The 24,309-nt window shown below is 50.2% G+C and overlaps 1 protein-coding gene and 1 pseudogene across 3 annotated transcripts in view; both read left to right on the top strand.

Moving 5' to 3' along the window:
- Positions 1-24,309, top strand: part of ABAT (4-aminobutyrate aminotransferase) — an 85,577-nt gene that overhangs the window by 44,153 nt on the left and 17,115 nt on the right. For all 3 annotated transcript variants that reach the window (XM_025416553.3, XM_025416555.3, XM_025416554.3), the window contains exons 2-6: positions 1,327-1,441; positions 10,899-10,996; positions 13,368-13,397; positions 14,620-14,737; positions 18,353-18,402. In XM_025416553.3, the coding sequence (XP_025272338.1) occupies positions 1,372-1,441; positions 10,899-10,996; positions 13,368-13,397; positions 14,620-14,737; positions 18,353-18,402 (366 nt within the window). In that variant the 5' untranslated portion in view covers positions 1,327-1,371. The remainder of the gene's footprint in view (positions 1-1,326; positions 1,442-10,898; positions 10,997-13,367; positions 13,398-14,619; positions 14,738-18,352; positions 18,403-24,309) is intronic.
- On the top strand, positions 4,201-6,005 carry LOC112641092 (zinc finger protein 106-like; annotated as a pseudogene).

Genomic DNA, 24,309 nt, shown 5'->3' with positions numbered 1-24,309 from the left:
CAGGAGCACTGCCTGCACATCGTCCTGAGCTTGGTCGCAGACCCACCCCCACGTGTCCTCACCCTGCTGCTAAGCCCACCGCCACCTCAAGTTGGCACTTCGTCCGTGCTTTGTTGCAGAGTGAATGGAGGGACATGTGTGAAGTGTAAGGACTCAGTGACTCTGGGGTCAGACCTGTTTTCAGACCCACCATTAACCTCTCTGTGCCTCAGTGTCCCTATCTGTAAATAGGGGACCACAAAGCCTTGTTGTGAGCACTCATAACAAAGATGAATGTCAGCAGTGTCCTATGCAAAGAGCTTAGCCCAGTGTGCTGCATGCAGAGGACTTGGGAAACAAGCTCCCTGAGCCGTGAGAAGTGAATGGCTCCATCGCTGTTCTGAGATCCAACACGATATACCTGAAAATACACACTCCAGATACCAAAGCAGGGGTTTAACAAGAAGACCCACAAACCAAAAGATGCAGGGGGAACACACTTGAATGGTGGCCTGGGGATGGGGTGGGGGGAGTGTAAAGGAAAACAAACCAGGTGGGGAGGGGTTGATCCAGGCCCACAAAGCAAAGGGTGACTAGCAGGTCTAGCCAGGGAGGGCAGGACTTCGGAGGGGTCTGGGGTGCTTCAACATGGCTGGGCAAGGGGGGCATGGGAGCTCAGAACCCTCGCTCCCTGGGTTTCAGAGCAGGGTCCCACATCCAGGGGAAGCCCCTCCATCTCCAGCAAACTCGAGAAGGCTGGTCACACTAGAGACATGCACTCCCCGATACTGCACTGGGTCCCGAGATTCCCAGACAGCCCTGGGGACCAGTGTTCTGTGTGGAGACAGGGCAGGGGGGCCCAGCCTCCCATGTCATGTGGCCACTACATCTGCTCCGAATCTTCCTCCATCTGAGCCCTCCCATCTTGCAGACTGGGCCTGCTTGTCCTGGATGGATGACGCCCTGAGCTTGTCAGCTCGCTACAGGGGGATCTCTGTCCCCTTTCTCTGGTTTTCCACCTAGAAAATGTGTATAAGGATGCTGCCCAGGGTGTGGTCAAGGCCAAATGAAAACACCTGTGAACAGGCTTTGCTCTTTATTTAAAGAACCGCTACAATTAACGTGGGTCTTGAACTCATGACCCAGACAACAAGAGTCACATGCTCCTCTGACACCCAGCCAGGTCCCCCTGGCCTTTGATTTTTCAAGTGTATGTTCAGTATGAAAGCAAAGGACGGGATGTCAGAAGAACCTTCTCCACTACATGGGGTGTGGCAGGGAGTGGGATGCTTGGCGGCAGGAAGGTGCTGGTGGCTGGCCTGACTGTGCGTTTCTGGTTTCTTTCAGGGTAGAAGCGTGTGAGGGAGGCCTCTGTTCCTGCAGGAGAGGACCATGGCCTTCATGTTGCTCCGCCGGCGGCTGCCCTGCACCTTCCAGCACAACTACCACCTGCTTGCCCCCAGTAAGCCGTGGGGGGTCTTGGCAAGAACCGGTCCTGATGGGAAACACAATCCAGACTGGGGATGGACGGGCTGGGACAGCCGTTGGGGTAAAGGGACTGGCCAGCCAGTGCCTTGGGGGCTGTCTTCCCCTCATACACAGTAAAACTGTCCCCATCACCACCACCCCCATCTCCCATCCCCGCCATGAGCTCCTGGCCTGAAAGAACAGCTCTGTAGCGAGCAGGAAGCTGATCGGGCCTGGAGCCACGCTGCTGACTTGAGTGGTGGCCCCAGCAGCCGGAGGGTCCAGGTTGTCCTCATAGAGACTGTTGGGGAAAACATATAGCTGAGCTTGCTTCCAAGAAGCAAGAAGGCTGTAAGCATCCTCGTGATTGACCTAAAGGCCAGGTGTGCTTCAAGGGCACTGGATAGGAGGCGGCTGCCCCCACCGCCCTCGCCCTCACCTCCACCCCACACACCCAGCTGGCTCGCCCACCCTTCTGCCACATCTCTTATCACTGAGTTTAAGCAGCTTAGCCAGGCCGGCCTCATCAGCTTGCAGGCTCTCATGAGACCCCTCCCAGTAGTCCCACGAGGAAAGCACGCATGAATCCGGTTTTACAGGTGAGGAAGCTGAGCCTCAGAGAAGCCAATCACATGACCAATTGAATGCAAGTCAGTCTGGCTGCAAACACTCCTCCATGTGTTTCCTTGGGGCTTTGGGGGGAGAGGGGCTAGCGGCAAGCCCCTTAGGGGAACCCTACACCCCACCCACAGCCTGTCCCATTCTCTCAGAGCCCCATGCTTTGTCATCATGGTGTCCCTTTCTTGCTGGTCTCATCTACCTTCTGAAGACTAAGAGCTGGCCATGGCCTTGGTTGGCGTGTTGAATGCTGGTGTTTATGTCCCAGGTGGGATAAAAAGCAGGTGTGTTCTCGCTCTCTCTCTGTCACACACACACACACACACACACAGGAGTATTATATTAGGTTTGGTTTTATTTTTTTTATTAATTTTTTTTTATTTATTCATGAGAGACAGAGAGAGAGAGAGAGGCAGAGACATAGGCAGAGGGAGAAGCAGGCTCCATGCAGGGAGCTGGACATGGGACTTGATCCTGGTTCTCTAGGATCACACCCTGGGCTGAAGGTGGCACTAAACTGCTGAGCCACCTGGGCTGCCCTAGGTTTGGTTTTAAAATAAATCTTTTAATTTTGGTTGATCTTACAAGTACAGAGAAATTACCAAAATAGTACAGAGAGATCCCATGTGCCCCAGTGTCCCCCACAGTTACCATGCTGCATCACCAGGCTGCCCTTGTCAGAACCAAGAGGCTGACCTCGTACATTACTATTAACCAACCTCTAGACTTCTCTGGATTTTACCAGCTTTTCCCTTGATGCCTCTTTGGATCCCAGGATCCCGCCCAAGTTCCCAGAGCGCACTTAGTTGTCACGTGGTCTCCTATGGTCTGTGAAGGTTTCTGCCTCCCCTTTTTCTTGACCTTAATAGCCTCCAGGCATTAGGTTTTGGGGTTTAATTTTGCCTTATTCAGTTATAAGAGAAGCACATTAACACTTACCCATTATTATGTTAAAAGTAAACTGAAACCTGACTCAAATGTCACAGGTTTGATGTGCTCCAAGCAGAAGGGAGAATCGTCCCTGGCGGGTACTGTTGAACACCTACTGGGTGCCGAGCACTGTGCCAAGTGCCAAGGATACAAGAGAGAGTGGCCTGTGAGACACCAGCCTGGTGGCTCCCCTTTTGCTGGTCACTCTCAAGGCCATGAGGGCCTCCCCAGGGAGACAGCAAGGAAAGAGCAGTAGGTCAAGACTCCTACAACTGGGCCTCGTTCCATCAAGTGAGCCTGACCAGTGGGCAGGACCCTGAGCCTCCATTTCTCATCAGGAAAGTGGGGATGGTCCCGGTGTCCTCCCTCCTTTCATATGTCTTTTATCAGAAGGAACAGTTCATGTGAAAGCACTTGTTTATGCTTACGCTAGGTGGGAAGTGGCCTTACTCCCATTTTACAAGAATTGATAGGGAGACACAATGAAAAAAGGAGACAGAAATGATTAAATCAGAGGTATCAGCTCTGCATTTTCTTGGCCAAAGCTGAATCTTTTTTGGCACACTTGTACCAGATATAGAGAACCATACTGTGAGATTTTTTTTCTTTTCTTTTAGCTTGTCAATTAAAGATAACTAGTCATAGATGGATGGATAGGTAGATAGTTATGAGTCTTTTAATACTAAACCATAGTGTTGGCAAAGATACAGGTACATGTGGACTCATACACTGCTGATGGGCAAGGAGCAATAAGGAAATAGTTTTTAAATGATAGCTAACCTTTAATCCATTTAGTCCCCTGGGAGAGGAAAGGGAGACTCAGAGAAATCATATAACTTCCCGGAGCTTCAGTATTAACAAGTGGCTGAACTAGGCTTTGAGTTGAGAGCCAGGCTGGCCCCAAAACTTGCAGCGTTAACCACTGTATTAGTTATTTATTGCCTTATGACAGCCCCAAATTTAGCAGGTTAAAGTAATGTGCATCTATTATCTCACAGTTCCTATGGATTAAGAATATGGGGGGCAGCTTAGCCAGATGCTCTGGTTCCAGGTCTTTCATGAGGGTGCAGCTAAGCTGTTAGCCAGGGCTGTGGTCTCATCAGAAAGCTCACCTGGGAGCTGGGGGATCCATGTCCAACCTCACTGCCGTGGTTCTGGCTGGATTTGGTGCCACGTGGACATCTCCACAGAGCAGCTCACCACACGGCACCTGCTTCCCCAGAATGAGGGAGAGCAGGAGGGTGCTTCAGCCCCCCACCACACCCACTATGTTTAGGTGTTTGTGTGGTGTCTCCACCTGTCGGATCACTTGGAAACTGTTAGACACAGTGGCTTATGGCTGAGACATGGCCTTGTTTCACGCCCCATCCCCCCAAATCACTGATGATCGTGTACTGGCAAATGGAGTGCAGAGACTGGGAGACTAGACAGCAAAGCAGTTATCTCTGGGTGGTGAAATTATTGACATTTTCCTCAATGACCATGTTATAAAAAAAAAAAATAGGTGGCATGCTGTCTCCCTGAGAACAGGAGAAAGAGCTGGAACTTTGCAACTCAGAGGCAACATAGTGCACAATTCCCTCTGACCATCCCATACCTTTGATGCATTTGGCAAAAGAGACCAGCCCAAAGAGTCCCCTGCCCTTCAGAGAAGCAGGACGCTCAGGCAAGTAATGCAGGAGACCCTCTATCACCAAGTTCATCCTCAGCTCCTGTGGTCTCCGGTTTGGCAGATGCAGACACGGATAGTAGCTGTCCCTTCAGGGCTCAGCAAAATGACTACCAGGGAACCAGAAAGAAATGAAGAGCCACTGGGGATGGATCGACCCCTGAGTCCCCATCATCCACAGGAGTCCCTGTCCAAGTAGCCACTTCTCCTGCTTTCCCAGTCTGCCACAGTGTTCCTGTTCCCAACGCCTCAGTTCAGGTTAAAGGAGAACCCACATCTCCTGAACAAGATGAGAATGTGAATGCTGTGTCATGAGGCTGTGAGTTGCAATGTGTCCGAGGAATTACTGCAAGCTAACAGAGAGAACAGTGCCAGTGGTCCAGTTTATCCAGCCATCCCTGCAACATCATCCTTCTCAGGGCTCACAGAAGATTTCCAGGAGCCTGGCCAAGAACTGAAGTTCTCCGTGGACCAAGGAAACACCAGGAACAGAGGAGACGCCCCTCTTCATAATCAACCCCTCTCTCCACCAAACATAGATTTAAAAAAGGTGAAGAGCCACCCAAAGACAATAGTGGGTCTTCCAAGGTTGTGGTTTGCATCAGAAGCACCCTTGGAGAAGGAGGCCCACTCTCCAGCTGGCCGGCCTGCACACGGGCAGAGTCCACTCCGACATCAGCTGGGAAAGAAACTCAGGAAGAAGGCTCTGTGGGCTGCTCACTTCCTGAAAACAGTGACACTGGGCAGGATGTGTCTACCACTAGCCCTGCAAGGGACGTAAAAACAGGAAGGTCAACCAAAGTGGCGACCCTGGGAAGGCAACAGAACTAGCCCCAAACAAGTGTCAGGGATGAGAAGTCCTAGAAATTCCTAATGCTCAGTTTCAGGCAGTGGCCATTGATTCCTCTGACTCTGGACAAGAGAAGCCAGATGGTCATTCTAGAAAGGATACTTGAGACTCCACAGAGAGAACTCATTAGAAACGCGTCGTTGTGGTTGTGATGAAGTTAGCTCTACTAGTGAGACTGGCCCTTTCTGTAAAGGTGGTGTCCCTGTAGGTATGGCACAAACTCTGTGATCTCCTCCGTGAGGGGATCAAATAACTCTTTACAAGTATCCTCAGAGCCCGGAGATGATGGGGGTTGCCCCCCGAAGGAGCTCTGAGGGGCACCCAGCCTCAGTGAAGAATGCAATGCAGATGCTTGAGAACTTGCCCGTTCAGCAGAGGAAAGTGTCCAAGCTTCTGTCTGGTGAGTCGCAAGTGCGTGGTGTCTGTGAGGGCCGTACCCCCGAGTGAGCTGCCCCCTGGATCCTGAAGCCTCTGGGGAGTCTCTGCCCTTCACACTGGCTACAGCGGCCGCACCGTCTGCTGCTACAGCACCACGATGTGAGGGTGTCTGGAGCAGCCACAGCTGGAAGGGCCACACTAGATGGCCAGTCCTCTGTGCGGGTCTGGCGGACGCCCTGTGGTCACCTTCAACATAAACAACAAACCAGACCTTGAGATCTTTGAATGCCGTGGCCCCCGGGCCGTCAGCCGTCTCGCCACAGCTTAGGAAGGGGCCCCAAAGCAGGCTGTTGTTGGGTCTCGGGCGTGTACCACTAGATGCATGGACCGGAGGCGTCAGAGGACCCCAGCAAACCGTTCTTTGCACGAAGGTGGTATATGGCCTCGTGTACAGGGGCTCCTGCCCAGACCACTCAGCCCATGCCCACAGCATTCGTACTGGTGACCTTGCATGGATCTGTGAAAGTCACAACGGGAATACCCTGTGCGAACGTCCTAGCAGAAGAGATGGTGGCCGCTTGCCTGGAGAAATTTGTCCGTGTCTGTGGGGTACAGTCGCACAGTTGATGGGAGGTGTTTGGAGGACACAAAGATGTGGTTATGTGTGTGACCATCCACAGGAGTAAGACTCATACCGGCTGACATCATGCCAGGATTCAGGCCACAAGGCTACATCCGACGCAGACTTACCGGCCTCGTGGCACGGTTGCTCTCTGACGTTTGGCCTTTGTAGCTTGTTCAGAACAACATCTGCTTGCTGACTGCACGAGCCCAAACTTTCAGACCCTGAAATGTAGCTGCAAGAAGTGCAATGCTCTTCTCACTGCGAGGAGGGAATCCAAACAGGATGCTGCAGGACACCCAGAACGACGTGCGGAGAATAACAGCAAAACTGATTCATCAAGTTTTTTGCCTCTCCTCTTGGGAGGTCCTTAAATTGAACTAACTTCACATCAGCCCCACACAGAGGCCCCAGTTTTCCCTTCTGCACAGAAGCAAGGGAAGGAGGAAGTGGCTTGCAGCCGAGTGTGCCAGCAGCAGAAGTCTGGGCACGTCTATGGGAAGAAGGTTACACTTGAAGTGCTTACTGGAGGCTTTGTCAGATTTTAGGGAACAATGCTTCTCTGGGACAGTGTAGAATGTAATAATTATGCTACTGGTAGGCTCCAGATGTTTATCGAAGATACAGATCTTCATCGGTTAAAAAATAATAATAAAGGGATGCCTGTGTGGCTCAGTGGTTGAGCACCCACCTTCAGCTCAGGGCGTGATCCTGGAGTTCAGGGATAGAGTCCTGCATGGGGTTCCCTGCATGGAGCCTGCTTCTCTCTGCCTATGTCTCTGCCTCTCTCTCTCTCTGTGCCTCTCATGAATAAATAAATTTTTAAAATCTTAAAAATATATATAATAATAATAAGTAGGGTGGACAATTGGGGAGAAGAGATAAGATTTTTTAAAAAAGAAAAGAAAAGCAGAGCAAGCAACTCCAGTTGAACTTGACCTTGACTTCGGCCAGGTTCACATACAGAGCCCTTGCTGTTTGGGAAAACTGGCGCTCATTTATGACTCTCACTATCAAGATTAAGAGAACATTAAAAACATTTGATGGCTGTTTTTATAGTTTGGAGTTAAACATTGACTCTGGATTGGCGAGGCCCCAGCGGGCAGCAGGCATTGTCATCAGACCCGGAGAGCTGGGCTGGACCCCACCGTGCGGGGTCTCGGGGGTGAGGACACACGCCTGCGTCCTGGCGGTGCTGCTCTGCTCATGACCGAAAATGCTGGATGGTTCAGTATTAATTCACACTTTCTTTGTGCCTCTAGGAATTTGTCTTTGAAGGAAGTGGGTTATTTTGCTGCAAATGTTTAATCTCAGAGCCCAGCACTAGATGAGATGAGAGATAGTATCTGGGAAAGGAGAGGTCTGAGGGACAGCCTTGCAGCTTAGCCTCTTACCAGCTGTGTGACCTTGGGCAAACTATTTGACCTCTCTGAGCTTCGGTGTCTTCTTCTGCAACATGGGAATAATCATAACATCTACCTCCCAGGGGGCTGTGAGGCTTAAGTGAGACGTTGCCAGGCATGCTCACTATAAATACCCCATGAATGGACATCTCTGCTCATGTGACTTGTAAGCCATCCCATTGACCATTTAAATCTTATTACTTTCTCTTGTGGTTTATAACATTACATATCATCATAAGAGATCGGCGGTGCCTGGCTGGCTCAGTCTGTAGAGCATACTGCTTTTGATCTCAGGATCGTGAGTTCAAGCCCGACGTTGGACATGGAGCCTACTTTAAATGCTTACGAGAATAGTTGTTGTATTGGTATTTGGTTATTTTCCCCTACAAAAAGTCAAATTGAGATAGAGTAGGAAAAGGAAAAGTATTAGACATGGGTTCAAAACCTGGCTCTGAGGCTAACTAGCTGTGCGGCTTTGGGAAAGTTGCTTAACCTCTCTGCTCCTCATCTATAACCTGAGAACCATCTCTCCTGAGAGTTGTGGATAAATGAAAACAGTGGAAGGGAGCTCGCCTGGGTAGGGCCTGCCTAGCACACAGTGGGGGCTGAATCTGTGTCGGCTGCCCCATCTTCCCGTGTTCGATAGCACAGCTGCCCGCCAACTTACCAGGCTGTGGTTTTCAGGATCTCTGCCTGGAGGCCTTGGCCCTCTTCCATCCTCACCCACGAAGACTTGGCACATGGCAGGAACCGAAACAGACCTGTCTGCCTGCCACCTGGCCCTGGGCTTCCCCGTCTCGTGCCCCATCCATCCCTGATCCCTGGGGATGGGTTCTCCATCTCTCCCCCCTGCCCCTCCCACCCTGTCTGCTCGCAGCCTCGACGTCCTCATACCCAGAGCTCCACACAGCCCCACTCACTCCCGTCGTTCCTCTCAAGACCCTTTCAGCTACAACTCCCACTGGGGCTGCTTCCAGTGCCGGCATCTCCACTTTCCAGATCCCAGGAAATCTGGCTGCTGCCGCATGGTGTCAAGACACTTTCTAGAGAAAGGAAGAGAGGACCTGCGTGTCCTCACTGGAGGACAGCTTGCAATTTTGAATTTTTCACTTTCCCTCTTTACTGAAAACAGAGCAGATCCACATCAGTCCAGAACTGTTTTTTATACAAACATGTGTCCCTGTTTCATACAGGTCTAGCTGGAATCAGTTTGGACCAGTAAGAAACAAGTCATCAATATGTTCCACGACCTTTTACTCTCTGCTAACAGAACAGACTCTGTAGGGATTCCCTTTTCATTTTCAGATCAAACAGAAGACAATAGAAGCCGGCTGCTTCATGCTTTAAAATAAGAGTACCACTAGATTTTAACTGGACTTTATGTTCAAAGGGCTACAGCTTGTTGCATAATTAGTTCAGAAGCCCTCTTTGATATCCAGAGCAATTATGGAAAATTAAGAATGAATTTGCGTTTTCTAATATGGTTTTGTATACTTTGGCAAGCTGTGTGTGTGTGTCCGAGAGAGGGAAGGAGGGACAGAGCCTAGCACATTCTTTGCTTCTCTGAGTTTTGGTTTTCTCTCCTATAAAACAGAAGCAACAATGTGCCTCTCAGGGTTGCATAAAGAGAAATGAGATGGTGTAGATGACTTACACAAAATGTCTAGTGATTCCCTATTTGATGCAACCCAAGTAAGAGGAGCTAACATTTCCCAGCCACCACATGTGTGCCCAGGGTCAGTCACCCCACACTGACCTTGGGTTCACCACAGCCCTCTTTCAACCAGGGCTCAAGATGTGGGACCGAGCTGCCCTTTATCTTAGCCATGTGCTGAGCTCAGAAGCCTTTGTGGGTCGAGCCTGGGACCAGCCCCCCCCCCCCCATGCATTAATTACTGTACAAAAGTAATGTGCAAGCCAATGACTTGTGCCCCAAACTTTTGTTTAAACAACAACAACAAAAAAAACATAAGTGGGGAACCACCTGAATTTAGACATTTGATTATTCCTTCCTCGGTGATTTTTGAATCTCACAACTAGGGACATAACTCGAGGGGCCATGCTACCAGCATCTGGTGGGTGGAGCCAGGGATGCAGCTCACCATCCTTCAGTGCCCGGGATAGCCACCACGACAGTTATCTGGCCCAAAATGCCATTTGTGCTAAGGCCTCGAAACTCTGGCTTATGTATATATTGGGATATATATCTGGGTATAAGTTAAATTTTGACAACATTTGGATAATTTTTATAATCTGCGCTTTCACATGGTAATACCATGGCCATCTTCCCACGTCCATAAAAATTCAGAATTTCCAGGGGCACCTGAGTAGCTCTGTCGGTTAAGTGTCTGACTCTTGATTCCAACTCAGGTCGTGATCTCAGGGTTGTGAGATCGAGCCCCACATCGCACTCTGTGCTGGGTATGGAGCCTGCATAAAATTCTCTCTCCCTCTCCCTCTGCCCCTCCCTGCTCATGCTCTCTCAAAAAAATAAAAAATAGAATAAAATTTCCATGTCCATGAAATGGTGGAATATGTCATATCGTGTTTAGCTGCTCTCTACTGTTGAACATTTAGGTTGTTTTCTTGTTGAAAGGCAGTATTATTATAAATAGCTTTAACCTACATTTTGTGTACTGGTCCCATTATTTTCTTAAGATGAATCCTAAAATGAGACTGCTTAGTTAAAAGGAATAGAAATGTGTCATTAGCTGATACATCAGCAGGACATGAGCATGCCTATTTGCCTACAACTTTGCTAGCACTGGGCTTCCCCATGGGGTTTTTTTGTTTGTTTGTTTTTAATCTGTTGTGTTTTTGTGGTGCCCAGGTCTGGCCAGAGTCTGTGTTCATGGATGGTCTGACTAGGATGGGGTTGAGGCACTGGCACTGTCTCCACTGGAGACATCAGGCACCTGTTAGGACGGAATTCTCATTACAGCTACTGTTACCAGGGATTCTCATCATCTTTGTTTATTACAGGCTCCAGACACATCAGTCAGGCCGCAGCCAAAGTTGATGTTGAATTTGACTATGACGGGCCCCTGATGAAGACAGAAGTCCCAGGGCCTAAATCTCGGGTGAGTTGAGCACACTTGAGTGGTGTTCATAAGAACAAAGTGAAAGGGGTCCAGGTGGTAAGAACACAGTGAAGCATAGGGACCTGCATTCTTAGCTGCTTTTAGAGAGCCTGCCACTAGAGATGCAGGACATTAAATGAGGCCGTTCTGCCACAAGAAGTCAAAGAGGCCTTCTCAGAGGAGATGTATCAGTTACCTATTGTCACAGTAATGCTGTGTAACAAACAATCACAAAACCTCAGTTGCGTTCAGATTGCCTATGCATCTGGGGTTAACTGGGAGCTAGCAGGACAGCTCCGTCGGGCCCATCTACATGCCTGGGGGATGACTGGCCACTGGTTGGTCTAGGCTAAGCTTGTCTTGGGTCTCTCGTCCTCCAGCAAGCTGGGCTGGGCTCGTCCTCATGGCGATGGCAGACGAGAGCACATAATGGGTTTCCTGAGGTCTAGGCTCCACATTGGTCCACCATCACTCCTACCTCATTCTGTTAGCCAAAGCAAGTCAGATGGCTTGCTCGGAGTCTAGAGTGAAGGGCTGGGGCAGGACATCTGACCAAGATGGAAGAACGTGGCATGACAGATGGCACAGGACAGGGAGAGCAAAGGCCCTTGATCTTGACCTTGAAGGATAAAAAGGAAGAACTCACTAAAGGAGCGCCATTCTGTTGCAGGTGAGGGGAACAGTATGTGGACAGGTGTGCAAGGTGACAGGACACAGCATATGAGACACATTGGGTAGCTCTGGATCCCTAGAGTATATGTTATTGTGTGAGATGGAAGAGGTGCAAGACGACTCTGATGAGGAAGGTTGGCACCTCTCAGAGATGCTACAAAACCTGCATATAACACATTTCAGAAGGCTGACTAACCTTGATTCTGTTTTGTGATGCGCTATACTATTTCTAATGTTTGCATCAAAAAAACAACAATGTAAACCTTTTTAATACAAATTGGCTTTTTTCTTGGCAATTTGCAGATTTTATCCACAATGTCTTTTTTTTTTTAACTGTCAGAAGATACCCCTTGTGTTATTGCAATTAGTTTATAAATCTGGAAATCTCATGTATTAATGCAAGTGATTGTAGTTATTTTGATAGCATTTTACTAACAAAAGAAGGGATATTTTTCATGCATATTTCTGTGAAGGAGAGGTGCATTTTAATTTCATTGTGGTGAAAATACCTGGAATGATCATTTTATATTCTTGTCATTAATATTAATTTCTATTTTTTTAAGATTTTATTTATTTATTAATGAAAGACACAGAGAGAGGGAGAGAGAAAGAGGGGCAGAGACGCAGGCAGAGGGAGAAGCAGGCCCCATGCAGGCAGCCTGATGCTGGACTCAATTCCAGGACTCCAGGATCAGGCCCTGGGCCAAAGGCAGGTACTAAACCACTGAGCCACCCAGGGATCCCCATTAATTTCTATTTTTATGTGGAAACATGATTTTATGACACCAATTGCTAAAGTTGATTTTATGTTGAATTATTTTTAGAGATTGAATCTATATAGTAGTAAAGCAACTAGTTCCCAATTCCCAATACATAATTCCCAGTTTCTGTATAGACTTGTACATGTGGTTTTTGGAGTGTTTAGACTATAATTACAAGTGGTTCTTTGATGTGCAAGTTTATATTTTCAGTTAATTTTATTTTTTATAACAGGATATTAAAGCCTTTTTTCCCCAAATGAAAAGGGAACCAGGGTGCCTAGATGACTCAGTCCATTAAGCATATGACTCTTGAGCTCAGCTCAGGTCTTGATCTCAGGGCTGTGAGTTCAAGCCCCATATTGGGCTCTACACTGGGTGTGAAGCCTACTTTTAAAAAAAGAGAGGGGGGGGCCCTGGTGGCTCAGCGGTTTAGCACCACCTTTAGCCCAGGGTATGATCCTGGAGACCCGGGATGGAGTCCCACATCGGGCTCCCTGCATGGAGCCTGCTTCTCCCTCTGCCTGTGTCTCTGCCTCTCTCTCCTTCTGTGTCTCTCATGAATAAATAAATTAAAACTCTTTAAAAAAATTTTTTTTTTTAAATTTTTTTAAAGGAAGGGGGAACCTATGTTTTATGAGCACTAAACACCTTTAGCTTAAATATTTTTAATGTTTTATTTTATTGCTATCCTTCCAAGTTTCTACATTTCTGTTTACAGTGGTAATGTAGCTGGCAGGAATAGTTTCCTGCCAACTATTTATATTAAGCAATTTTTTAATAATTGTAATATTATTAAATTACCTATGACTAATTACCTATGAGGTTATTGGCATAAGGCTGGGGAGAAGCCCCAACACTTGGAAAGACATGAAAGACTTGAACCTTCTTTGGCAAGAGTGTGTCCTTGCTATAATGCTTTTTGCTCTTCTTGCCTGCAGGAGTTAATGAAACAGCTGAATATAATTCAGGTAAGTGAGGATGAGCTAGCATTCTCTCCACTGCTTCTCTATTATAACTTAGCTTAGGGACACAAACACTTAGGCTGTGCTGGCTCTTAAAAAAAAAAAAGAAAAAGAAAAAAATACAACTGATTTTGTTCTAAACCTTTTTTCTCCTAATTTCCCTTGTGATTTCTTTTTCAACTCATTTGTTATTTGTGTGTTGTTTACTTTTCACATTTTGGTGAACTTCCCAAATTTCTTTCTCTTACTGATTTCCAATTTCATTCTATTGTGGTTGGAAAATATATTTTGTGTGATTTCAGTCCTTTTAAATTTACTGAGGCTTTTATTTGGTCTATCCTGGAAAATGTCTCACATGCACTTGAGGAGAACCACTGTTGGGTGGAGTGTTCCATAAGTGTGTGGGATCTATTGGTTTAAAGTGTTAAGTCTTATTTCCTAGTTAATCTTTTGACTGGTTGTTCTATCCACTATTGAAAGCCAGCTATTAAAGCTGCTAGCTATTCTCTTATAATTATATTTTTCTTCAGTTCTGCCCATTTTAGCTTCATGTATTTTGGGGCTCTGTTTTCAGGTGCTTACATGTTTATAATTGTTACATCTTTTTAAGTGGACTTCACCTCTAGAAACATTTTTGTTTGTTTTACAGTTGATTTCGTCTGATTAATATAAACCATTTCAGCTTTCTTAGGATTGCTGTAAGAATCATGTATCTTTTTCCATTCTTTTACTTTCAACTTATTTGTATTGAACTGAGAGTACACCTTGTGTAGACAGCATATAGTTGCATCTTTTTATCCAGTCTGACAGTTTTGTTATTATTGATATATTCATATCTTCCATTTTACTGTTTGTTCTCTGTATGTCTCATATATTTTTGTTTCTCTTTTACTCTGTTTTTTTTTTTTTTTTGCAGTAAGTGGATATCTTCTAATGTGCTGATTTCATTTCTTTCATAATTGGTTTCTTCATGGTTGCTCTAAGGCTTACCATTATCTTAACACCAGAATCTTCTTCAGATTTATTTTGTTTGTGATATATAAAATACAAACTTACACCTTAGTAAACTATCATAAAGCAAACCATTCATGTAAGCACCCACAGATACCCTCTGTGAAACCGCTGAATAGACAGGACATGGTTTACTTCACCAGTTCAAGCTTCATCCTGAAAGATGGAGAATCTAGGGGATTGCAGCAACCCTGAATCAGTCCCTGCTTTCTCCAAGAACGCAGAGGCTGTGCACTTTTTCTGCAATTATGAAGAGAGCCGAGGCAATTACCTGGTTGACGTGGATGGGAACCGGATGTTGGACCTTTACTCCCAGATCTCCTCTGTCCCCATAGGTAAGAGCTGAGAAATCCATCCTCATATGTATCTCCTCTCTGTTAGCCGTGACTGCCCAGACTTTACATGTTCCTTCCAGCATGCACATCCCTGTGTGCCGCCAGACACTTCCCTCAAGGGCAGAGAAATGGAGCAAGTAATTGGTAGAGGGTCTAGTATAGGGACTTTACGTGACTTCTCTTCTCTCATTTACTCTTCCTTGAAACCCCACAGGGTGAATATGTATTAATACCTCCATTTTGTAGACAGATAAGCAAAACTCAGAGAGGTGACCTGGCTTGCAGAAGAAGCATGGCTAGGACGTGAGCCCAGGTGTGCGGGGCCCTAGCCTTTAATGTCAACTGTCTTAGGTCTTGTAGAAGAGCCTGAGGCATGGGTTCTGTACAAGTTGCTTATTAAGGGCACAGTCTCAGGAGACAGAAAGGAAGAGAGAAAGGCTAAGAAGGATGAGGTCTCAGCCAGAGACTAGCCATAGCCTGACACACAAGGGGCTCTGGAGCATGAATTGCACCCCAGAGTTGGTCCCTGACTGCATCAAAGAGGCTGGCCTTTTTGTACTCCAGTGCATTCCAGCTGCCAACAGGAAGGACATGGCTCATCTCTCGGGCAAAGTGGCTTCCATTCACCAAGGGCAGTTTTCCAGAGAAAGAGGCGGATGGAGCTGTTACTGGTCCCCACACAGGCAGTTGGGAAAGGGGTGGCCTGCCCAGTCAAGGTGAGCGGTGGGGGGCATCAGCAGCGTCTGTCCCACCAGGCTGACCTCTGGGCCATACAGAGCGTGACTTGCTGCTGGAGGAGAGTAGGGCAGACGATGGGATGGATAAGGCTGACTCAGACACACAGGTAGCTGCTGCGCACAATGGTGTGTGGGCTGAGCGTCTCATTGGGTGAAGCCTGTCCCTCCATGCATGGTGCCAGTCCCTATTTATTTCCCATTAAGATGCAATTAGACAGTAAGGTGACTCATTCCTTTTGGGCAGCTCATCATTCAGACACACTATGGTCTCCAAAGGCATTTTGGGTTCTGTGAACAACCTTCTTCGCATTCCAGATTGGTGTGGAAGGGCCAGTTCTGGAGTTCTCGGGGTCAAATCCTAGCTCTACCCTGTAACAGCCATGGGCTGTAGGCCGTTCTCTTCCCAGCTAGCTCTGTGTCCTCCCATCCCCAGCCCCTGTGGGCCTCCCTTAGTCTTCATCCCCATCCAGATGCCAAATGTGTGGGGGGATGTGGGAGATCAGGCCAGCAGAAGTTGAGAAAGCATGGGGAGTTCTGAAAGTTCTCCTCTGGTCATCTTCTCTCCCCTATCTGGAGTCTTTAAAATGATTTCTCCTAACGTAACTGCTGTGAACTTGCCACGTGCGTGGCACCCTACACACTATCCCATTAGACCCTACAACCGTCCTGTCACAGTAGGTCTTTTAACATCATCTCCAGCTTTCCTGTGGGGGCCAGGTCTCAAAAGGTCACAGCATTTGTCCAGCATGTCCAAGGAGCCCAAGGATTTGAACCAAAGGCCCTCTGCCTCCTAAAGTTTCTTCTGTGATAGCAGCCTCACAGTTGGCTGCCTTGCCGCACCCCACCCCGCCATGCAGGGTCCCACAACATTAAAAGCCCAGGCATGGATTTCCCTGATCAGAGGGACCAGCTCTGCTCTCATCTCTCCCTCTGAAGTCAATAAGACAAGCTGCATCTGTGGTTTAATAAGATTTTTCCTGGAACTGGCTTATCTACTGAGGCAGAAAAGTCATAAACACCCAGGCAGCATGATAAAGAACCAGAGCTGAAAGACCTCTGGCTAAAATACAGTTGGAAAAAACCCACAGAGTGCTTGTTCCTTCCTTGAGTAATGAGCACCCTGCAGCCTTGGGCCTAGGATGCCCTTGAGAAGGGCAGGAGGGCAGGGAGGCTGCTCACAGCTCTACCCGCTGGGCCCCCCAGGTCACTGCCTCAGCACACACACCTGTCCACCCTCCTCCAAGCAGGCAGAGTGAAACCACAAGGCTCATCAAGTCATTCACTCTTTGATGCTGCAGAGGAGAAAGTCTCCCCAGGGTAGTGCTGGGACCTTATCACCCCTCTGAACTTGCTAGGCTCCTCTGCCAGAGTGGAGCAGGCCCTAGGCCCGGGGCCCTGGGCAGGCCTCTCACCAAAGGGATATGAGTCTCCCCTCCAAGTAGTTCATTTAAGGCTGCCTGACTGGCTCAGTAGGTGGATCATGTGACTCTCAATCTTGGGATTGTAGGTTCAAGCCCCGCATTGGGTGTAGAGAGTACTTAAAAGAAAAAACTAAATCTTAAAAAAAAAAAAAAGTTTATTTAAACTAAAAATGAACTGGTTTAAAGAAAATAGGTACAACGTATGCATGGTAAAAATTGTGATCCTGGAGACCAGGAGTTGCCCTCTCTGCCTCCTGCACTAAGACCCACTGGCTGGTCTCCCTTGCGACAGTTCTGGGCTCTTGCCCGTGTTGCTGGATCTCCACCTCATTTGTTCGCTTAGCTACTGTGTACCGAGCACAATACTTGGCCACTGCCTTGGAGGGTCCTCCAATCTGGTCCCCTGACCTCTGTGCCCACCCCCCGACACACACAGGCCTGCTCTTCCCAGTGGAGTCATTGCCAGGATTGGGAACGATAAACAGAAGCTGAAAATAGGGACCCAGGACTCTGGCCCCAGTGCTGTGAAGTGTCCCTCCTCCTTTACGATAAATGCCTCCCCTGACCAAGCATCTGTTGTGTGCAGCGGGCTTTCTTTCTTTTTTTTTTTTTTTAAGATTGTATCTATTTATTCATGAGACACACACACACACACACACACACAGAGACAGAGACATAGGCAGAGGGAGAAGCAGGCTCCATGCAGGGAGCCTGACTTGGGACTTGATCCCAGGAGCCCAGGATCACTCCCTGAGGCAAGGCAAATGCTCAACCGCTGAGCCACCCAGGGATCCCATGCAGCAGGCTTTCTGTTCCTCATGGCCCCTGGTAGATGTTAGGTTGCTTTCAAACCTGGAGATACTAGAGCATCACGGTTAAGATGCGTGTGCATTGGTCACTGTACATGCGTGTAGGACGAATACACAGAAGGCCAGCTGCTGAGTCAAAGGATGTATCCTGAGCCTTGTCGTGCAATCCCAGGCTCAGCCTGCACGGTCGATGCAGTCGATTCTAGGAAGCAGTGAATGTACAAAGGGTGGTGCGCGCGGGTCACAGGTTACAAGCTGCACCATTCATTCGCTTGGTTCCTGAGCAAATGTGTGTTGTGATTCAACTCCAGCAGTGGCCTGGGGGAGGAAGGTGAGGGCCGCATCCACAGTTCATCACACTCGCCTCGGTCCTGAAGTGAGCCTCAGCCTTGCATTCACTGCCTTGTCTGTGTCTAACCCCCTACGGCTCAGACCTGGGCGTCAGGATCAACTAGAGAATTTGGGAAGATCTCTGGCAGCGGCCTGAGTTGATCCTGAGTCCAGAGGTCTGGGTGGGCCCCAGGAATGGGTCTTGTCTGCAAGGGATAAAGAGGCCCCTCATGAAGGGATTGGGAGGGGGTGACAAGCCGTGGGGGAGGGGCGCGAGGACCCTCTAACCAGGACTCTAACTGAGCCCTCTCTCCCCAGGCTACAGCCACCCTGCTCTCCTGAAACTGGTTCAACAGCCTCAAAATGCGGTGAGTCCTGGGTTATGCAGTGTTCGTGGTGATCCAGAGGATCACTGGGCAACCCTTCATTCATTCCACAAATATTTATTGAGCACATACCATACACTAGAGACTTGGAATGCCTTAGTGAGCAAAACCACAGAGCCCTGCCCCATGGTCAGTTAACCACACACATGAGCAGGGATCTGCATCCAGAATGAGGCAGACAGTACTGTGTTGGTGCAAAACAATGATGGTGGCAGCAGAGGTTGACATCTATCGAGAGTGAAATGTGTGCCAAATGCTGTGTTCAACACTTTGCAGCTGTAATTGTTGATAAGTCCATGGGGCAGGGCCCCGTTGTCATCACCATCCTACAGATGAGGACACGGAGGCACAGAGAAGTCAAGGATTTGCCCAAGGTCACACAGCGAGAGGAGGTGCTGGGACTAAAACCCACAGGAGCAGGGCTTTCCAGGGATTGAGGGGGCCGGGGGTCAGGGAAGGGTTCCAGGGAAGTGACTGAAGAGGAGGAGAAGCCTCCAGGGCCCCTGCAGGGAGAAGGGAATGGGAGGGAGAGCAATGGTGAGGACAAGGAGAGAAAGAGGACAGGTGGCCAGAGCGGAGCCGCAGGGACCGGACAGGGTGTAGATGTAGGGACCACATAGGCCGGATGTCAGTCTCGGGGCATGGGGATGCTCGGAGTGGCGGCCAGCAGCGTCCCCTCTTCAGTTGTGAGAACCAAACCTGCCTGCAGACACTGCCACGTCCCCGGCGGGGGGGGGGGGGGGGGGGGGGGGGGAAGTGCAAGTAGAGGTGCCCTAAGACTCGCACCCCTGACCCCTGGGGGGCACACTGAGTATAACACGCTGAGCAGCGCTTCCCCCCAGGTGCACTGCTCGGTGACCCTTCCCATATAACCCGGTGTCTCTCAGCTCTGCTTTCGTTATTACTTACGTAAGGAGCCTTCCTAGACATTCTCTTCCTAGTTGTTTCCGCCGTGGCGTAACTTCAGTGCCTCCGTGTTTCCTGCTGCTGCGTGGCCTGAGTCTGGCGGCTCAGCTGAGCACTCTGCTTGGGGTCTCACAAAGCTGGAGGCTCTGGGGCAAAACCTGCTTCTGCGCTCACTCGGGCTGTTGGCACTCATTCTCGGGGTTTCCACGCCAGCAGTGCCGGGCCAGTCCTCTCTGCCCTCCTCCTGCTTCTGCTCTTAACAGAGGGCTACCCTGGTTGCACTCAGCCCATCCAGAAAATCCAGAGTAATCTTCCTATCTGATCTGATCAAGGACTTTTAATCCCATCTACCCAAATCCTCTTTGCCATGTAAGGCAATCCCGTCAGGGATGGGAAGAGGGTGGGGCATTTTCCTGGAGGCCAACATAGCGCCTACAAGTCCCCTGCCAGACACAGACCTCAGAATGGGCTGTGCGCTCCCGTCACGGGGAGGGGGGGGGTGCTTCACCCCCGGGGAGAATGCCTCAGTGGCACCTGCTCCCCACAACATGCCCCGCACCTGGCTGCCAACCCCTTAAGTCTGACGGCATAGGTGCATCTCTAACACGCTTTACCACCTCGTAAGCGGAGTCCTGCAGCCGGTGGTCGCACTCGGCCTATTTCCCTCTGAGTCTGTCTGTGTGATTCATCCCGGTGTGTAGCCGCAGACCAGCCGTGCCCGGGCCATTGGAGCGTCCTCCGTGTGTGCATCCCTGCAGTGAACCGGCCCGTCCTACCGCCGGTGGGCCTTTGGGTGCTTCCCCATGCAGACACTGGTGAACGTTGGAGAGCCTGGGTTTTGGTGGCCATGTTCGTGCGTCGCCGCTGGGCTCTGCTGGCCTGGCGCTGGCCTGGCAGCGTGCACGTGCAGGTGGCTCCGGCAGCTCCAGCGGCTCCCACCAGCCTGTCCCTACTGCGCCCCCTCCCCGTCCTCGCCTGCACCAAGTGTCACTGCGGGGCCATCATCCTACTCAGAGTGACACAGCAAGTGGGGCTCCTGAAGAGAAATCTAAGCCAGGTGGACGGTGGGGGTCAGGCGCATTGGGGACCCGGCTCCCAGGCTTGAAGTCCCTCCCCTTTTAACCGTCAGACTTGAAGGTGACAGGAGAGAACCACATTTCCCCTGAGGGATGTCCCCGCCCTGCCTGGGAGGGGCTTGGGCCTGGCTCCCCCCACCCCCTTGACGCACCCCGCTCCCCCCCGCCCGCCCCCCGGCCCCCAGTTCAGGGGCTGCTGGAGCAGAAATGGGCGTCCCCTGGAGGTGCCTGGCGAGCCCATTTGGGAGGCTCCATGGGGATGTTTACATTCAAAGCCTGGCTTTGTTTCGAAACGTTGTGCAGATCCCAGATGCCTCAGCAGTTGGTGCTGAAAAAACTGTGTCAACAAACATGTCACACACATTTGCGGTGTCAGCTGCATCCGGAGGCAGAATCATCCCCGAAAACACGTGACTTCGGGGCCCAGGGATTCTGATTCCAGGGGATGCCCTGCCCCCACCCTTCTCTGCCAGGATTCGTGTCCCCTCCCCTTCTTGCCTCTCACCCCTCACCCTGTCCAGCCGGCCCTGGTTTGCGTGTCTCCAGCAGCCCCTCTCCACCAGCACCCCCACCCCGGAGGGCCCGTGCTCACCGCCCCCGAGCTGCGCCTTGCCTAGAATTCCTTCTCCTACCCACTGCCTCCAGGATGCACCCCAACTCCCCCACTTCAGGTGCAAAGCCCTTGGTGGTTTGGCTCCTGCTTCTTCAGCCTCATTTCTTGACATTTGTTCAGTCATCAATTATTGATTGAACACCTCCTGCGTGCTGGGCACTGTTCTGGGTGCTGGCGAGGTCAGGGTCTGTGCTGACGGTGTTCTCCTGCAGAAGTCTGGGTTCGGCCAAGTGAAAGGAGCCCCTGGGCACAGTCTCAGAGAAGTGGGAGCTGCCCTAAGTTCAGGGGGGTACACCTGGGGCACCAGGCTGGTGGACCATTGGTTGACATGGTGGGTCTTCCAGATTCTTGGCTAGAGATGCACTCGGCAGCGATTATGGGACTTTGCCCATCGAGGACAGGTTCCTGCCAGGTCATTGTAGTCCTACGAAGGGGCTAATCAACCCTTTTGTACCCCAACCACATCACCCTCAAACTCCAATGTAATTACTTCATGTGGCTGCAAAAAAATGAAACAGTGGCCCCTGGATCCAATTTCTGGGTTCCTGCCCCAGTTCCAGTTTCTTGTGTCACCAGGGCCACTCGTTACAGTGCCCAGTTCCTAAATGATCAGTGCACAGTCATTGCGCTGAGTGATGAGTGCAGCCTGACATCGATGACACCTGGGACTGCTGACCTGGTCCAGTCAGACACCTGCCGCCACCGTCACCTCCTGGCCTGTCTGCTATTCATCTAGACTGAGCTGCTGCCTCATCTTGCACTTTGATGCATCACTGGCTCCGTACAGGCAGCAAGGGAGACGTCCCCCTTTTGGAAGATAAGGACTCTGAAGACCAGAGAGGTCACCCTATGCCCCAGGTTGCACAGCCTCTTAAACCAAAACCCATTCTCTTCACACTGTGCTTTAGGACTGCTGAGCCTGACAGCAAGGGTTCTAGAAACCTGTCCTCATTTGATTCTGCTACCCAATGTCCCAGATACCCTCTGTTCTTAATGTCATGCTTTGTTGAACAAGAACACCACCCCCACATCTTCCCTGGCCCCAGAAAGGCAGTCAGGCTACCAGCCAGCACGGCCCTCCCCTCCGTGAGCCCCTCCCCCCACTGCCTGTGACAGCAGCTCGCCTTGACCCTGACCTCACGATGCGCTTGGTTTCCTTGGAGCCCCACTAACAGCTGGAGCAAAAGGAGATCCCCCTCCAGGCCGCTCCAGGCCGCTCCAGGCCAGCCAAGGTCTCTCTGGGTTGCACTGGGCCGACTCATATCCTGCATTAACGTTCTCAGGCAGAGGCTGCCCGCCGTGTCTGGCAAAGGAGTGGCTCTGAAGTCAGCGAGCCTGCTCGGAGTCTTGATTCTGCTCCAACCTGCTGTGTGACCTGGGGCGGGTTGCTTGACCTCTCTGGTCCTTGGTCTTCCCAGCTCTACAGTGAGGAGGGTTAACGTCCCCAGCCACTTACCCTAGACTCACCCAGGTGGTCACAAAGCAGAAAAAAATAAGAGTATGAATCCGCCCCGATTTCTAGCCATCCGAGCCCAATTCCAGAGCCACCAGGAGGGCGCATCTGAGGCCTCCCTGTCCAGCGAGCGCTACCTGGATTTGCCCTAAGATGACTGCACTGGTTACGTCTGAAAGAGAGGAACCTGAGCAGCCCCCAGGCCGGGTCATTACCTGTGCATTTAACGAGGTGATGCGACCATAGACTAGCTTCAGGTGCCCAGACAAGGTGGGGACGGTGCCCACCTCCCTTTCACCCAGTTCGCCGGTGCCGACACCTCTCTCCCCACAGCACCTTGTCGAAACTAAGAAATTAGCACGTTGTGTAGTGCAGACCTCGTTCAGATTTCCCCACTTTCCCCAATAGTGTCCATTTCCTGCTCCCGGGATCCAGTCCAGGATGCATTCAGCACAATCCCTTTTTAAAACCCAGATCCACTCCTGGGAACCTCGCTGTTTACGCATTGTGCAGAGCCTCCCTGGACCCTTCCCGACCCCAGCCTGGGGCACTCAGGATCTCCAGGGGAGGGGGCCTCTGGCCTTATTCCATCTGAGCCCACAGACTCACCCCACGGGGTCTGCATCTTTCCAGAATTAAATGTTCTCCTTTATCCTCACTTTAAAGCACGTCTCTGCAGCCCCACAAGCCTGTAGGGAGGCTTGGGGCCCTTGGCCCGGCATGTGCCTCCAACTTGTCATTGTCTGGGCAGCTAGTGGCCACGCCTGTGTTTTGAAGCCATCAGGCAGGGAGAGGCTGGTTTTCTTCAAGAATGCAGCTACCTGAGTGTGGGACTGTCCCTTGGTCAGAGGTTGTTTTAAGAGAATTCTGGCCAGCATTTTATAGTGGGGTGACTTCCCATTGAAATCTACATTTCCCTTTTCTTTTGAAATTTGGAGGCGCTGGCTCCCTCGGCCTGCAATCCTGCTTCAAAGTCACAGGGCAGAGCTGACCAACACTAGGGCCAGGCAGGTTCACCTCCGAGGCCACCAGGCCCCCTCGTTTTCGAATTATCAGAAGCGAGTGCCCATTTGGAATCAGATTTGCACTGTCAACTCCCTTGCAGAGGGAAATACTCCTCTGGACCCACATCTATCAAAATTAGAATAAAACACCAACATATATAGGGAGTCAGGTAATTTTTCTAACACTGGTTCTTTCATGCTCCTCCCATCCCACTTCTGAAGAGCTGCAGCCTGCATCGTGATCAGATGGCTCTCCTAAGCCCGGCTCGGTGTGGAAATTCCAGGACCAACACTGCCTCTTAATGCCTTTCCCCCACCCCTTTTTTTTTTTTTTTTGATCAAAGTATAATTTACATGTAGTAAAACCCATCCTTTGTGCTCTGTAGCTCTGTGGGTTTCACAAACACACAGTCGTGTAGTCGCTGCCCAAATCCAGGCACCTTCATGCACCCACATTCATAGCACCGTGCCAGATGCCAGGCCTGGACGCACCCCGAGTGTCCATCAATGGATAGAACAGTGTGGTCTCCCCATACGACGGGATATTATTCAGCCTCACCAATCCTGAGTCACTCTGCACCACAGATGAACTCCGAGGACATGATGCTCAGTGAAAGCAGCCAGTCACTAAAGCCAGTGTGTGAGTCCACTTAGACGAGGGACCTAGAGTCGTCGTCAGAGTCCTAGCGACAGAAACATCGGTGGTGGTTGCGGGACTGGGGGGAGGAGGGATGGGGAGTCGGTGGTTAATGGGGACAGAGTCCTAGTTTTGTAAGATGAGAAAGTTCTGCAGATGCATGGATGGGTGCGTGACAACATACCTAACACTGCTGGACT

This window comes from Canis lupus, chromosome 6 (assembly GCF_003254725.2).
Source record: "Canis lupus dingo isolate Sandy chromosome 6, ASM325472v2, whole genome shotgun sequence".
Lineage (NCBI taxonomy): Eukaryota > Metazoa > Chordata > Mammalia > Carnivora > Canidae > Canis > Canis lupus.
Note: the sequence above shows the minus strand (reverse complement) of the source record. Positions and strands in the feature narration are given on the sequence as shown.